The sequence below is a fragment of the Engystomops pustulosus genome, chromosome 4 (assembly GCF_040894005.1).
Source record: "Engystomops pustulosus chromosome 4, aEngPut4.maternal, whole genome shotgun sequence".
Lineage (NCBI taxonomy): Eukaryota > Metazoa > Chordata > Amphibia > Anura > Leptodactylidae > Engystomops > Engystomops pustulosus.
In genome coordinates this window covers 39,275,484-39,292,869 of record NC_092414.1, presented here as the reverse complement: position 1 = coordinate 39,292,869, position 17,386 = coordinate 39,275,484, and the positions used below count along the sequence as shown (strand labels likewise).

Here is a 17,386-nt window from a genome sequence, read left to right as displayed (position 1 = left end):
TGTCGCATCGGCGCCGGCTTGCAAGCGACACAAATCGGGGGGGCGGGGGGGGGGGGTTGGTGTGGGTGGACGATGGACAACCCGACTGATTCAGACAAACCGAAGCAAATTGTGTCACAAGATCAGCATTTACATGCAACGGGAAGAAGCTTCACTCCAGCGGACCACGGTGGGGAAAGCGACAGACCCCAATCCATGTCGGACAACGAACCGTGGGGATCGCGACAGGACAGGTAAGTAAATGTGCCCCATTATCTCATAAGGTTTGCCTAGTGGGAGTTATAAATGACATGATACACAGTCATTATGATTATATTTTCTTCTAATTTGTTTCATTTTGTATCTGGAAAATTGTAATCATGGCTTGGAAAGATATAGACAGGGTCTCCACTCATACATTGACCTCAGTTGGTGAACAAGTATGTGCCTGTGTGTCATGCCTCACCTATTTTGTATTTTTGCTTCTGGGGGGTTGCGGGGAATGGCGGGGTGGGTGGATGACTGATTGTGGGTGTGTATGAGCAGCAGGGGGTCTCTTTCACGCAAATTCCTGCTGCATGATTGGTGCCTTTATGTACCCTGTAAACCCTGTAATAGTTTTTTACTGTACAGATCCAGTGTTCTGCTGATGTATTTTCTGCAACATGTGTTGTTATTGTTCTAATTCCAGAATCAGCAGAGTTGTAAATAAAGAAATTACATATTATATATATATATCCCTTTATTCTCTACATAATGCCTGAAAATTGAAATTTTTTAAATTGAGATGCAATGTCTTGTTTTTCCGTATTTTTGGCATACACTGTAATATACTTAGCGGGAAGCCAAGGCCTCAGTACAATTAGAATCCAGAACCCTGAAGAGCTGAGAGGCTGTGTTATACATAGAGATTGCCTAACTTCAGCAAGTGGGTTGGATCTAAGATCTCAAGAAATACTTGAAAATCATTTTCTTTTCTTCTGAAACAAGTTGCCATGGAGATCCATCTATGTGACCTTTGTCTGGAAATAATGTCCCTCTAAGGGATCTCATCAGATCAAGTAGACTCAGCAGATCAATCCAAAGATTTCTAATCCTCATCACAATATATTTCAGAAAAAAAATCTAAAAATTATGTATTAGTTTAACCAGGCAATAAAATGGGTAAAAAATATCCAAACATCAATAAGATTGCATTTTCTTAATGCAATAATGATGCTGTCTAAAAGGATAAGGCCACCTCTGAGGACATTTAGCTGTTAAATATGTCAATTTCTAGTTTTGTGAAGCTTATATGAGATAGATGATCTGCACGTGTCACCCTCACCTTTGTCCCACCCGTGAGATGTAGGTTCCATTTTACATTTGTAGTGCATTCAGAACAAAGACTGGAGAAAACTATCCCATCCACCAATTTGGTTCTAGAACCTCCAGAACCTCATTACCTCCACCTAGCAGCTATGTTTGGCACTGTACAGTATGTATGTATGTAGTGACAATGGTGAACATTGCATCTTGTCACTGACCTGCAGCTCTTTCACTGCTTCTGCCAGTTGTCTGACTGCACTTTCTTCCAGTGTACTGTCAGAGAGAAGTTGGGATCGAAGACTTTTAATTTGTTCTCTAAGTTTACGTGCGGTTTCCTCAGGGTCCCAATGTGTTGCTGAAACTTTTTTTGATATTCCTCTTACACGATCAGCTACTGATAGAACAGAAAGGATCTCCTTCCCAGAAAGTTCTGCAATAATTATATATAAAACATATATTAATACACAATGCTGCACTGGTAATACAAGGAAATGGGAAAAGACAGAAGGTGTAAGGGAAAATATAAGAAATATTTTAGGTAGCTCCTTGGATGATGTAGGTCATTAGCAAAGTATACAACTATATACACATGACCAGTCACGAGTGGAAACCTCATGTTCCACGTAACATTCTAATTTTTTTTTAACTTATTGTCAGCACCTGTCTAGCAACCACGCAACCACAACCAGGCTTGGCGCTAGCTGTCAGACTAGGTAGGTGGTGGCGAACTCACCCTGCGACGTCCCTGCGGACTAAGGCCCTGCCTAAAGCAGATAGTGACCCTACAAGATGACAGGGAAAACCTACTTTGTCAGGCAGCTGCTGGATGGTGGAGCGGACAGGTACAGATTCGTATAGCAAATAGAATGGTCAGTAGGCAAAGCAGAAGTCAGTACACAGAATAGCCAGAGCACTAGATACACAGATAGACTGCAATAACCAGCACCAAATGAAGGAGCTGAGCAGAATATAAGGCAGTAATGGACACTGCCTCCAGCTCTGACTGGCTCAGCCGTCCATTACTCAAACCGCAGCTGCAGCCAAAACGAGTTCAGAGGCACACCCAGCTTTCCCAGGATCAGAAATGCAGCTGTCAATAACAGGCAGCTCTGGGTGTAGTTTCCCAGCAAGAAGCCTGAAACCTGATCTCATCAGTACAATTTGCGAGTCATGACACTTATATTTGGCATAAATTTACCTTCCACATTCAAGCAGGTCAATAAAATAGTCAAACTGTTTCCATCTAAGGCTTCTTTTAAAAGTATCGGAAGTAATTTCTCATTTCTTTCAGTTTTTTCTAAGATTTGTAGTAAAGGCGATGTGCTACTAGAGAGAGCAAATAGAAGTCACCACATGGATAACAAAAAATAAAGCACAATTTAACATATAAAAACACATTGGTAGATGGTTTAAACCGACAAACCGATCATAGAGAGTAGGACCCAGCTCGTTGCTGATATACAATTCTTGCAGGTTACTCTCTCATTTTCTTGATACCCTGCAGTTAAAGGAAGTCTACAACCAGGATAAAGAATGGTAACTAAAGCACACTTACATGCTGGTGTTTATGCAAAAAAAAAAATATTGCAAATGTGCCTGAGGGGCTTTGTGCTCCATAGCTGTTGCACAATTGGTTTACAACTCTTCATCCTGGTGGTAGATTTTCTTTAAAGTATTAAGAGATAAGTCTGTGCTCATTTATAAACTCCATAGCAGCTGAATAGATTGCCTATACATCCAAAACATCATGTTGGGATAAGTGGTAGTGGATCCAGTCAACACCTGGGAGCAGAGTGTAACTGGTACCCGGTTTTCACCAGAGCCCCCCCGCAAAGCAGGTTGGACTTGCTGCAGTGTGATACCACCAGGTCGCTCCACAGGCGCCACTTTGTCTGCGGTGGCAGCCACGGCGGAGTACAGAATGGTGAGACAGTATCGTGGTTGGGGACAGGCAGCACAGGATCAGAGTCAGGAGCAAGGCAAAAGGTCAAGGCGGGCAACATAGGAGCGGAGTAAGGAACGGAACTGGGGTCACAACGCTAATTCAGCAAACAGTTGCAAGGCATAGGACAAAAGCTTTCTCTAAGGCTATGAGGCACAAAAACCCAGAAGGGGACACAGAAAGGGGTTGGCTATTTAACAGAATTGGCAGACGGCCAGCACCAATTAGCAGCGCACTGGCCCTTTAAATTTTACAGAGCCGATGTGCGCACACCCTAGGAGGCGGGCTGAGCCGCGGGAGACACCGCTGGAACTCGGCGAGGTAAGTGAGGCAGAAGGGTCACCCATGACACATCATAACAATATTGTCTCTTCTTTCATCAACAAAATGATGTACAGGCCAGTCCCAGTGCCTGGGTACAGCCAGGGCCGCATCTGCCATGAGGCGAGATGAAAATCTCGCTTCAGGCGGCAGAATGCGGGTCCCTGTAAAGGGCGGCAAAATTCGCCGCTCTAAAGTGGGCGATTCGGGCGTCCATTAACGCCCGAATCGCCCACCAGCTAAATAAATCGCGCCTGTCTCTTTAAGACACAGGCGCGATTTATATGCGGAGCGACGCAGCGCCTTTCCGGCAGCTGCGTCGCTCCGTTCTAAGCAGTGACACAGGCGCCATGACGTCATGGCGCGGCGCCTGTGTCACTGTGCGGAGCCGCGGCGAGGGAGCAGCTGCCTGCAGGTGAGTAGGATTTTATTATTTTTCATGTATTTAATTAATTGTGGCTAATAATTAATACTGCGGGGGGGGGGGGCTATATATATCATATGGGGCCAGAATTATTTTAAAATGGGGGGGGGGGGGGGAGGTATCATGGAATGCTATTTTATTTGGGGCTATAATTATTTCTTTATTACTGGGGGGGATGCAATATATATTTATATTATTTGGGGCTATACCGTAATTATTTTATACTGGGGGGAATGCTATATATATATATTATTTGGGGCTATGATTGTTTAATACTAGGGGGATGCTATAGATATTATATGGGGCCAGAATTATTTTATACTAGGGGGGGGGGAGGTGCTGTATATATTATATGGGGCCAGAATTATTTTATACTAGGGGCGGGGGGGTTCTGTATATTTTATTTGGGGATTTGGAGCTATAATTATTTTATACTGGGGGGGTGATGCTATAGATATTATTTGGGGCTATAATTATTTTATACTGGGGGGGGGTGCTATATATATTATTTGGGGCTATAATTATTTTATACTGGGGGGGTGCTATAGATATTATTTGGGGCTATAATTATTTTATACTGGGGGGGGGATGCTATATATATTATTTGGGGCTATAATTATTTTATAGTGGGGGTGATGCTATAGATATTATTTGGGGCTATAATTATTTTATACTGGGGGGGGGATGCTATAGATATTATTTGGGGCTATAATTATTTTATACTGGGGGGGTGCTATATATATTATTTGGGGCTATAATTATTTTATACTGGGGGTGATGCTATAGATATTATTTGGGGCTATAATTATTTTATACTGGGGGGGCGCTATATATATTATTTGGGTCTAATTATTTTATACTGGGGTGATGCTATAGATATTATTTGGGGCTATAATTATTTTATACTGGGGTGATGCTATATATATTATTTGGGGCTATAATTATTTTATACTGGGGGTGATGCTATAGATATTATTTGGGGCTATAATTATTTTATACTGGGGGGGTGATGCTATATATATTATTTGGGGCTATAATTATTTTATACTGGGGGGGTGATGCTATATATATTATTTGGGGCTATAATTATTTTATACTGGGGTGATGCTATAGATATTATTTGGGTCTATAATTATTTTATACTGGGGGGGATGCTATAGATATTATTTGGGGCTATAATTATTTTATACTGGGGGGGTGATGCTATAGATATTATTTGGGGCTATAATTATTTTATACTGGGGGGGATTCAGTATATATTATATGGGGCCAGAATCATTTTATACTGGGGGGTGCTGTATATATTATATATCACTATATCACTAAGCTGGGGGGTTGTATATGGGATACAGTATATTACTATGCTGGGGGGGGCTGTATATCGGGTACAGTATATTACTTAGCTGCAGGGGCTGTATATGGGATACAGTATATTATATGTATATAGATTTTATCCCTATATAATGAAGGGATGTGTTATATGTGGGGTAGCGTGCGGTCATTTGTGTTGTGAGGGGTATATATTATTTAGGAGCGCAGTGTTGTTTTCCAGGAGACTTTATACTGTAAGTGACTGTGGTATTTTTAGGGACGCCGGGTGGAGATGCTGCACGGAGCTGAAGATATCTGGCCGTGAACTCAGCCGCGATACGTCATGGATTGGAGAACCCGGAATAAAGTCCTCCTGATGGAAGAGATTGTCATCTATAAGGTACTAGATGCCACTAATGACTCCCAGATCCTGTAGTCAGTCACACAGTGTCAGGGAGCTGTCTGTAGGGTTGTTAATTGTTAGTAAAGTTTAAGGATTTACTTAACAGGGAGTGGGGGGGGGCAGCATTTTAATATTCGCCTCAGGCAGCAAATATGCTAGAATCGGCCCTGGGTACAGCAACAATTCCTCAGCAACTACCTCTATTTATTCTGCAATATAACAACTTCTTTATTGGTAGTGATTGATGGTTTAGGGAAAAAAGGGTTAATGCGGTGTAACTATTCAAAGACTAAATTGAATGTGTAACACTGTGACAAAAAAAGTATATTTAGAGGATATTGTTTGTTTTTGGTGAAATTGAAGATACGTACATAATTTCGCTGGCTTGTAAAGACTTCTCACTAAGCTCAAAAATCTTGACCATGGATCGTACATACAGTGACTGCGTATTGCTTCCCTTTTCACTTCTCTCCACTGTAAGCTTAAATAGTGTGCTGTAAATAAGAAAATCTGATATTAGAAGATATATTTATTATACATGGTTTGCAGGATATATCTACCATCATCACTTCCTTGATGCAGAATTAGTATAATTTTCGGCATGGTAAAAGTATAGTGGATTATTTACATACTAGTACCGCAGAGCAGACCCACTGCTGTAAAAAGAAGTGTCACCTAGTAGTAATCCATGTAATTTAGTACTTCACCACCCTGCTCTTCACAGACCAAAGCTTTTGGTTACCTGGGTACTCTAGTAGCAATGCTGGAAAAAAATAGGTGGTTGTTAAGCCACAAGCTGAGATGGTGTGTGTTATTCCCTTTTGGCATTAAATCTTTGCTATTTGTTTCTCACAATCACTAAAGTGTGTCCTCCTCCTGAACAGAAAGGGGTTCACCATACATGCCTAAAACATTTTTTTTTGTCAGGGACTAACTCAAATTAAAGGAGACTACACTTTGTCCACTTACTAACCTAATACCTACTACCTACTGCTCACCCTTGTGACATAAAACCAACTCTAAAAGAGTCTGAATGTGATCAGCTCCAGTGACTTGAGTTGGAAACTATACAGAATCCTGAAATCTACTGATCTGATGTAAATAATGTATCCTTAAGGAGGTTGTCCTGCGGTTGAACATCATAGCAGCTTTCTTCCAAAGACAGTGACCTTACATATCCCCGACTGACAGGGGCGTGGAGGGGTGTGTCGGCCAGCCCCGTCATTAAGACGGCTAGGGGAACTGTACGAGGATCCGACCTCTTATTTGGTAAGAGGTCGGATCGATTAAAATAAACTTTGCACACAAAAATTTTAATAAAAATTGAACAAATATAAAGGAGCTGGGGAGAGGGGTGACAAGTCCTCCTTAAAGGACATCTCCCTTCAGGATCCACTTTTCTTTAAGCTGCTTATGCCCTTGTTTTTAAGAATAAGACATTAAAATTATTCAAATGAGCCTGAAGGGCTCCAGACCCCATTAAAACCTATTGAGTCCAGAGCCCCTTATGCTCATTTGCATAATCCTTTTTGTGTAAAAATCAGGGCATAAGAAGCTAAAAGAAGAGCAGATCCTGTCAGAGGGGGCACACACCATTATTTCAGTGTGCTTGGTTTACAATCATTCATCCTGGTGGTAGATGGCCATTAATTATTCTTGAGGACTATAAACTATTCTAAGTAATGAAGAAACTGACAAATATGGTAAACTCTAACTAGCGCTCTCCCAAGATAAAAAAAAACATGAAATGCTTCATATACCTCAATTATACTAATGAAGCTGAATTTGACAAACTTGCATCACATTTAGAGTAGTTTGTATAATAGAGCTATGGAGTCCAGTGCTTCAGGCCAAAAACTGAATTTATATTTAAACTATTTAAAAGCATAGAGTAAATTAGTTTCATAAAAATTAGTTTGAGCACTGTAAAGTGTTTTTTGACATACGTATAATTTTGGTCCTCCAATTGCTCTTTACCACAGCGGTATAAACAATAGGCATCTTCTGGACTGGTAATAATCATCTCACTAGCCCCATCAACAGCCCTGGAGAGGAAGATAACAGGGAAACCTTTAGGGTATTTGCACATATTGCAGATTCTGTGCAGATTTTGGTGTGTAATACAGTAGCATTAAAGTGAATGTGATTTGGAAAAAAATGAGACTATTTTTTTTCTTCTGCGTGAAAATTGTTGCTCAATGCAGAAAATAAAATAATGATCTTGTTACTTTTTTTCCTGCATGCATTTTTTTACATTGAAGTCTATGAGAGAGTGAAAATCTGCATCAAATCCTCATCATGATGTGGATTTGATACAGATCTTTGCATGAAATAATGTCAGATCAAGTGAAACAAGAGGTAAACAAACAATGCATAAACAAACAAACAAAAAAAACAACGAAAACACACGTTTTTACGCAGGGTTTTCTGAATTTTACCGTTTTGCGCCGAATTGCCCTGTGTTTTTGACGCACGCGATAGGATTGTGTCGCATCGGCGCCGGCTTACATGCAACGAAAAACGGGGGGCGTGGCCGTCGGAAAACAGATTCGGAAAAATCGTGAAAAAAAAATTAAAAGTTTCGCTTGACACACACTTTCATGCACCTGGAATAGTGCACCAGCAATGGTGAACTCCGGCGGACCTCGGCGCAGCAGCGACACCTGGTGGACATCGGGCACACGGCCTTAGTGAATCGCCCGAAGACCCGAATCCTCGTCGGAGAACGCGCTGCTGGATCGCAACAGGACCGGGTAAGTAAATGAGCCCCATTGTACTTCATGTTAGTTGTAAAGTTTAAGTCATAAGTTTTGCGTTTCGCTCCAGACAGGAAGTAAAACTACCCAAAAAGCTTGATAATTAACATTTACGGAATGTCTGCTTTATGTTGAGATGATATTTTATGCGTCCTCTCATTTTTCTAGGATGTCAGGATTTCATGAAAATCGCCAAAACTCACATTTTGAGGGACAACTCAGCTTTCAAGTGACTTTGAAAGGCCTAAATAATAGTAAAACCCCATAAATTACCCCACTATAGAAACTTCACCCCTCAACGTATGTAAAACAACTTCTATTGAGTCTAATTAACCCTTTAAGTGTTTCACATGGGTTAAAACAATATGAACCTGCGATTTAGAAACTTTAGAATTTTTGGGGAAAATACATTCATTTAAGCCAAAATTGACAGTTTCATGATGAATAAAATGATGAAATGCTCTACAAGGTTTTTCCCCCGCTCACCGTAACTTTAAAAATAATATTTTATCTTTATTCTCTGTTTCACTACGATTACAGCGATACTTCATTTATATAGGTTTTCTTATCTTTGCTCAGTTTTACTAAGCAAAACCAATATTTTAGAAAATCACATTGTTTTTACTATTGACAACTTTTCAGGGCCATAACTTCTGTATTTTTCTGTTGTCAGATCTGGTTGAGGGCTTTGCTAAAAGAATTGTTCTTTTCAGTCGTACCATATTAAAGCGCATAACTTTTTTTGATCACTTATTCAATATTGATTAGGATTTATTGCACAGTTTAATATGGATGCAGTGATACCAAATGTAGGTTTTTTGTGCTTTTTTGTGATTTATATACTTTATTTGCATTTTATGTGTAACTGGGAAGATTATGGGACTTTTATTTTATTTAATTATTATGATAACATGATTTTTACTTTTTTTTTTTTTTTTTTACATTTTTACAAATTCCATACTTGGGCTTGAACAAGCGTTGTTCAAGCCTTTACACTACAATACACTTGTATTGCAGTTCTGTGCATGCTCAGTTACTTACATCCGGGTCCTGCCAGGAGGCGGAACCCGGCGGGGAGAAAAGCTGTCAGCCTTGGGGCACTTGCCGGACCCCAGGGCTGCATCAGGAGGGATTGGATCCCCCAGTAAGCTCAACGGGAAGGTCCGATCCATGGCGGGCATACTTACACTTGCACATGCTTGACCACGGTTTGTAAGGGGTTAAACACCCGGGATCAGAGTTTTTCTGATCCCGGGTGTTAGTGCCAGGTCTGGGCTGTGACATCACAGCCCGACACCGGCACCAGCTAAACCCAATGTCCCAAAATCGCCTCAGAAGAAGTACCCTTAATGAACGACGTAAAAAGCCGATAGGGCGCTCATTAAGGGGTTAAGGAGAATACATGGCAAAAACAAACATAAAATAAAACATTTAAGTAGAACTCACGCTCCAAGTGCAGATACGTAGACAACCGATAGATCTTGCTTGCAGGGGTTCAATAAATCCAGTGCTTTTCCGTCAGGGTTAAACTTAATAGCAATAAAAAAATGTTTACATATACTTCTTCCATATCAGAAGCAGGAATAACTAACCTACCATCAGCTATCTACTTATTAAGGTAGATTTGATGGCAGGTGCCCTTTAATCACCTAAACCCTAAACTAAAATGGATGGACTCTAGATTAGGTTGGACACGCATAGTTCAGGTTATTAAAGCTACCATTAGATCTACCTTAATATGTAGAATCCTGATGGTAGGTTTCCTTTAAAGGTTGAATCTTACAAAACCTTACATTAGGAGGCTCATTTTCACCAGTCATTTGTCTAAAAAACAGCCAGTGCTTGGGTTGTATAGAAAAGGTATACTTGGGCATTCTTCCTAAATGCCTATGACAAAACCCATGTACAATATTGTTGCAGATATACTGTTGTTGCAGCAAAGACTTAAAGTAACTCTGTCACCATTTTTATCCTATTAAACTACTAGCAACCTTAGGTCGGGTATGAAATGTGCATTCTAGAATTCCCTTTTAATGTAATATTGCATCTGGTTAAATATAAAAATAATCACCCCCAACGTCATGTAAAAATAAAAAGCAGAGAAGAGTCAAATATTGCCTTAAATGAGCCAAATTTAGAGGCTGTAAAGGTAAATGTCTCTTCGGTACCTTTAGTTCTTTAGTACCTAGAAACACGCTTTTGGTATGATATTAAATATCAGGCTCCTGGAGATCCAGAATTCAAGTATCAGAAACCAAGGGCATATACTCATAGATCCAGGACCCGTGACTGAGATAATCTCCTTATATTTGTTATCCATGGTCTCTTTCCTTCTAAAATCAACTTTTAAAATTATGCTAATGAAGGGATGGAGTGAATGTGGGAGTGTTACCAGAGCCCCTCCATGCTAAAGCGTCACAGTTAGACTGTCTCCTCTTTCCCCTGCCTCTGCCAGATGTAATTTCAATTCAGCAGAGGACGTTTTAGCACACAGTGAAGGTGGTGGTAGGGAGGAGATGCTGTGTGCATAATGGTATGTGAAGCAGTGGCTTGGAGGGGCTCTGGTAAAACTCTGAGGAGCCCCTTAGGCTAATTAGCATATTTGTTAAACTATACTTTATATGGGACCCTTACTCATAGATCCAAGTTAAGTGACAGTGGTAATCTTATATTTGTTATCCATGGCCTTCATCCTTCTAAAATCAGCTTTCAAAATTATGCTAATGGGGGTGTTACCAGAGCCCCTCCATGGTGCAAATTCACGGGCTGTTACAGTGTGTATGGACCACTTCCCCCCTCCAACTGTGTGCTGAAACTTCCTCTGCTGCATTGAGATTACATCAACCACATGGAGGGGAATGTTCTTAGGATGCAGGGGGACGAGGAGACAATGAAACAGCCTGTCAAGTCAAAGTATGCAGGAGCTCTGGAAACGGCCCTCAGAGCCCTACTGACTCATTCGCATAGTTTTAAAAATTAAAAAAAGTTTAAAAATATGACACCAAAAGGTACTACTGAATGAATGAACGAATGAATGAATGGGGGCGTCTGAAGTGACACTCCACTTGCAGCCTCTAAACTTGACTCATCTCAGACAAAATATGAGTCTTCTCTGCACATCTGCGTATGACTCTGGAAGGGATTTTTATTGGTAAATGGGAAAGAATTCACATAAAAGTGGTAATTCTATAAAAGGGATATTATACCCGCCCTGAGGGGGCAGTAGTTTATTGGGGTAAAATCTGGTGACTGTGTCAACTGCTACACATGACTGATGTAGCCAGTGATTCGCTGCAGTGATCATGTGGTTAATTACTGACTAACATAATGGTTAGATAAAAGCTGAAATAACAGGCGGAAGAAGAGGCTAGTTACACCCTTCTTTTTTTTGCTGTTGGGTTTTTTTTTTCTATTAAATCTTTCTGGACTGTTGCTTTCTGGACTGAATTCATTGTGCATATGTCCATAGTTATACAGCTCCTCTCTGTCACTGTATCTAAGCCCACACTTTTTACATACCTGCATGAATGCTGCTGTAATGAGACATTCCTCGCTGCCAACTGAATCAACTCCCTGAAAGACTTGTTCCAGAAGCTAATAGAAAAAAAAATGTAAAATATTAAGGCATAATTATTTCTTATACACATAACATACATTACAGGATTGGAAGATGATGCATTTCACTAATTCATTATACATTTTTCCAGACACCCAAGGGCAAGAAGTTTTTAGGTTTTTCCCAAGTAGAAATTAGGTTTTTAATGACCGAGTGATCTTTCATAGCAAACAAATTGTTGCCCATGTTGGGTTTCACATATTTTTCTTTCTAGAGTTATGGCATTTGACAGTCTCCTCTACTCCATGACAGAGGACCATATTACAGTCACCCCAAAGCCGAGGAAGGACTATTCCCAGTCAACGGCAAAATTCTGGTGTATGTCATTGCAAGACGGGTTGATGCAGTAAGTCATCCTCCTACAATTTGAGACGCCATTTCCTAAAAACCTAAACAGTTCATGATTATGTAGGTTCTTAGACTAGGTTGATGGCACAAAACATGGATAGTGCTGGACAATTTTGAGTACATTTAATAAATGGGTATCACTCCTGTAATGTAATCTTATGGCCTTGATCTTGGTGAACATCTTCTTGTCTCGGACATTCCTGCTTTGGCCAGGCAATCGTCCAGTAAGAACACCCGACTTACAGATGACCCCTAGTTACAAACGGACCTCTGGTAATTGGTAATTTTCTGTACTTTAGTCCTAAGCTACAATAAACAGCTATAACAGTTATTACAGTTGTCTGTAATGAAGCTTTAGTGTTAATCCTGGTTCTTATGACAATCCAACATTTTTAAAATCCAATTGTCACAGAGACCAACAAAAAATTTGGCTGGGGTTACAATTATAAAATATACAGTTCCGACTTACATACAAATTCAACTTAAGAACAAACCTACAGACCATATCTTGTATGTAACCCGGGGACTGTCTGTATTGCTGTTGAGCCTCTGCCAGGGAAGTTTCTGCACTGACCAGGTAATTGGGGGTTGGCTACAGGTGGGGTAAATTAGACCATTAGCTTGTATGCTAATGATAAGCTGCTATATTTGAGCTGCTAAGTCATTGATACATGCGTTGCAGGTGATTACTGAGTTGAGGTTCTACTCTGGCCTCCACATTAACTGGTCTAAATCTTCTGCCACTTGACCACCCTGTGCCCAATGCATTAGCTGCAAGTCAAGCCCTGTGTGTCTCTGGCAAATTTGCTTATCATGGGGTGAAAGTTGGCGAACACTACTTCTCCTTGAACTCAGCCCCACTTCTTTGTTTGACCCATTGTAAGACCCAGTCCAGGTCCAAGTTGTTTATGTCCTTGCCCATCAGAACAAGCCTCATCAAGATGTTCATACTATCCAAACTTCCATATGTGCGTTTGCAGGTCCTTGTGTATATCATGGTCCCTTCCAAAAGCTACATGGCCAAATTTTAATTAAGATTATTGGGTGAAACAATAATACAATAGTCTCATCACCCTTGAATGCGCTATGCAGAGAGGGGCCACCCTATGGAGCTCCTGGTTCACCTGTACTCCGCCCCGTAAGCATCCCCTGTGCAACTTTTGTTGGGGCGGGGGGTGGGGGGTTACTGCATCAGGTTCTCCTAGGTTGGGGTGATGTACTGAATAATTCCATAATACAATATTTGGTAATAGACACTTTAACCTGCAATTTTTTTTGTTCTGATATACACGACTGCCGACATTGAAATAAACGCAGGGATTTGAGTACAGCTTATGACCAAGTGTCTGTTCTGTGCCCGTTATCCCAGCGCTGGGAACAAAGATGTATAATAATCACCTTACCATTGTAGAAGGGCTGTTTGAACCTAGATAAAGATTTTTAACACACGTTATCCTGCAATTTTCACTTAAGTCACAAAGTCTAATAAGAGATTGAAAATTCTGCTCCACCATTGAGGCTGCTAAGTGAAATTTGATGATGTCATCTGCAGGTTGCATGGGAAGTCTATTGGTGCCTATGTTTATGAAGCTGCTATAAAGCATATGATAGAGCTGTCCCCATAATCAAGTCCAGAAAATATTTCACAAAAAAAGCTACAAATACATCCCAATTTCACATTAGTATCTTGTATCGGTTATTGTGAACCAGAACCAGGAGTTGAGGTTGACCATGCTTGGCTTTGGCTCACAATAACTGATGAAAAAAGTATTGAAATAAGGTGTAAACTGTACTTCATGTAAATCATATTTCTCATTCTGGCTTTAATGTGAAAAATAAATGTTTTGGCAATATATTTCCTTTAAGGTTTATATTTTTAGACTGACTACAGCATGATGAAATGCTGGAAAAAATATTTGATAAGCGACAATAAGTACCTGATAAATGAATCCAAATTGATTCTGATTATTCCCATGCAAGACGTCCATATCATGGTTGTGACATCCATGTAGCAAGATAGATGTGTTATATCCTGATGATACTGTGTTCAACATGGACTGAATGAGTTCAGAAAAGAACTTGTCCTTTAAAATAAATAAGTAACATTATTATATGTCACAACATTCCAAAACCAAAATTCCAAAACCTTAAAGCCGTCTCTTTACCTTAAGACACAAAGATCTTCAAGAGAAAGTGAAGGCAAAAGATCATAGAAATTTCTTAATAAAACGGTACCCACCATGTGCAGTGGGATGTTCCCTCTGGGTGTAAAGTTCTGACTGGGATGCCACTTGGGGGTATGGGCCCAATCAGGTCATGTTTTAAGGGTTAAACTTTTGATACAATCCCATCAGTTTAGTGGCAGCCTTTGATTGGGCCAGAAAATTTGGAATATCAGGGCTTGTCGCTTAGAGACAGCTTTGTTAAACCATTAAAATGTAACCTGATTGTCCACATACCCCCATGTAGATCCCAACTAATAGTCCGGAATCCTACCAGGTCAGCACTGGGGATGGGTGTTCTGAACATTTGGCAAGCTGTAGGTCTTAAATGGATACTTGCAATTTCGAAGTTGCAATGATTTATTAGTTAAAGATATGTGATTTTTAGCTATTGCCAGTTTCCAATAGTTGTGCTGTGTTGATTTAAAAATGTCTTTTTTAGCATTCTGAATCATTTCAGTAGTTTATATGAGATTAATTTACATTACCTGGCTCCCTGCCAGCGGCATGTGGTTAGTCCCGGGGGAAGGGAGCAGCTTCTGCATTTCTGTGCCTGTGTCAGTCTCCTTTCCGCATTAATTCAGCTCTCTCCCCTCTTCCTGTCATGTACATTGAGTAGGTACACACAGGCTGTAGCTGCCCCTCTCCTGGGACTCACCACATGCTACTGGCAGGGAACCAGATAATATATATCAAGTACCCAAATTAATCAGAATTCCAACAAAGGCATTTTTCAAATCAGCATAGCATAGGCTTTTGAATCCTGTCACCAGCTAAAAATCACATTCCTTCGCTTTAGCAACGGCTCTGAGGGGGGGAAGGGGTAGTCAATTTTACCTGAACCATCCCTCAGGAGCAGTTGTGTGAAGTCCCTGCTCCTTTGTCCTACTATTCTATGTTTATTTTCTTGTCATGGCTTGATTAGGCTTATTGAGCACAGAGTTTAATAGTTCTATACTTTATAAAGTGGCTATTGTTTGTTATTTATATCTATGATTCTATGATATTTCACTTTAGTATATATTTTAATAAAGAAAAGCAGTGGCCAAATTTTTTCCACTTAAGGCTAAGGTCACATCACAGTTTTGCCCTCTGTTGAAAGAATATGTGGAAAGGACTCCCGGTGTATAATAACAACATATCCCGAAACATATCCCATTGTATGAGCATATACTGCATAAGCATGTATAAGCAATTCTGTCACCTTCCCCTCAAAGTGGAGGAGAAACATTCATTTAGTGTGTTACGTCCTGGTGACATAATTGTCCATATATGGACAGTCATATAATGAGGGAAGGTATACGTACAGTGGAGGCTGGGGATGGATGCCGTACAGTGGAATCCATCCTACATAAGCTATAATGGCCTCTGGTGAATGTATGCTTTCTTACAGCATGAGGCAGGCTATAAAAGTATAGTCTACTATGCTTTTTCATCCTTTGTTTCCTGCTGAATGCGATGTTTTTTGAGGAGACAAGGGCCAAAAGGAGGCCTCTGTCTGACAGTATATTTCTATGGATATGCTCAACGAGAATGCTAGGCACATTCCTGGTGTACACAATAAACGTGTCCAAAAAACTAAATGTGAGCACAGCCTAACTAAATGTTATTGTTTTAATGTAGTCTATTATCCTCTCTCACTTATTTTCTACAGGGCTTATGGTACCACAGTAATGGGCTTATGGTGACCACAGTAATGGCTTCTCATTGTGATCACATGGCTATCTGCTGCAGTGTAATTGACAGTGAGCCCAAAATAGATGTGAGTATAATAAGTCTCCATAACTTCATTCCGACTGTAAAAGAGTCAAAATGAGTGTTATATCAGAAAAATAAGCAAATATGTAAATACGTTTTTCAGGGTAGGATAAGGTAAACTTTGCTTCTATAGCTACCTTGTAAGACATTAGTAATTTACTTGCATCTGGATAAAGTAATAAAACCACTGCAATTTTAAATGAGACTAAATAGCAAATGTTTTCAGCTTAGTATGTGCTATTATAAAAGAACACAGCAAATCTATTGTCAATCAACGTTCATCTTGTTATTACCTGCCCACTCTTAAAACTGAAGACGCCATCAAAAGTAAAGTGATATTCCTGAAAACATTGGAAATAAAAGTGTTATAAGTGTTTTCTCATACATGGATTAGAATGTAATGAAGCATTCATTATTCGTAAAGGAATATGCAAATAGGTTTTCCTAGATGGAAAAAGGAGATTTCTGCTTCAGAGCTATTCTAAGCTCCTCAGTGTTCCATCTATATCAATATGAAACTTTGAAGAAGCCTTGTAACATGACTTGGGATATGAATCAGACCAATATGTCTTTTCCCAAAAGGAATACATCCTTGACCGTAGACAGGTTGGTTTTTTTTGGATCTCATCACCAGTACAGTTTAGGGAAGTGGTTTGGCTATGTCGGTGGCAATGGCGTAACTAGGAGTGACAGGGCCCCATTTATTCTTTGAGTTGGTGCAATCCTGGGTTACCAAATTTATATAGGTTTTACAATGTTTTCATCCATTTACAAGAATAAAAACCTCCTGTACAAAAATATAATTCTTCATTTTTCCATGTTCTGTGTACAGAGCCGTGTGATTAATTTTTTAATATTTAGCAAAATAGCAAAAATGGCATTTTCGACTTTGGGCACTATTTTCCATCATGGAGTCCAACGCCGGGAATAACCGTTATTATATTTTAATAGATCGGTCCTGCTGTACACAATTTTGGTTGTTCCTGGAACCGACCGTA

The 17,386-nt window shown here is 40.0% G+C and overlaps 1 protein-coding gene across 1 annotated transcript in view; it reads right to left on the bottom strand.

The window, feature by feature from the left end:
• LOC140128445 (uncharacterized) overlaps positions 1-17,386 on the bottom strand; it is a 51,558-nt gene that overhangs the window by 25,108 nt on the left and 9,064 nt on the right. The window contains exons 9-16 of the mRNA XM_072150150.1: positions 16,682-16,729; positions 14,346-14,492; positions 11,964-12,038; positions 9,891-9,973; positions 7,635-7,733; positions 6,060-6,182; positions 2,486-2,613; positions 1,506-1,717 (exon numbers count right to left, since the gene is read on the bottom strand). Coding sequence (XP_072006251.1) covers positions 1,506-1,717; positions 2,486-2,613; positions 6,060-6,182; positions 7,635-7,733; positions 9,891-9,973; positions 11,964-12,038; positions 14,346-14,492; positions 16,682-16,729 — 915 coding nt within the window. The remainder of the gene's footprint in view (positions 1-1,505; positions 1,718-2,485; positions 2,614-6,059; positions 6,183-7,634; positions 7,734-9,890; positions 9,974-11,963; positions 12,039-14,345; positions 14,493-16,681; positions 16,730-17,386) is intronic.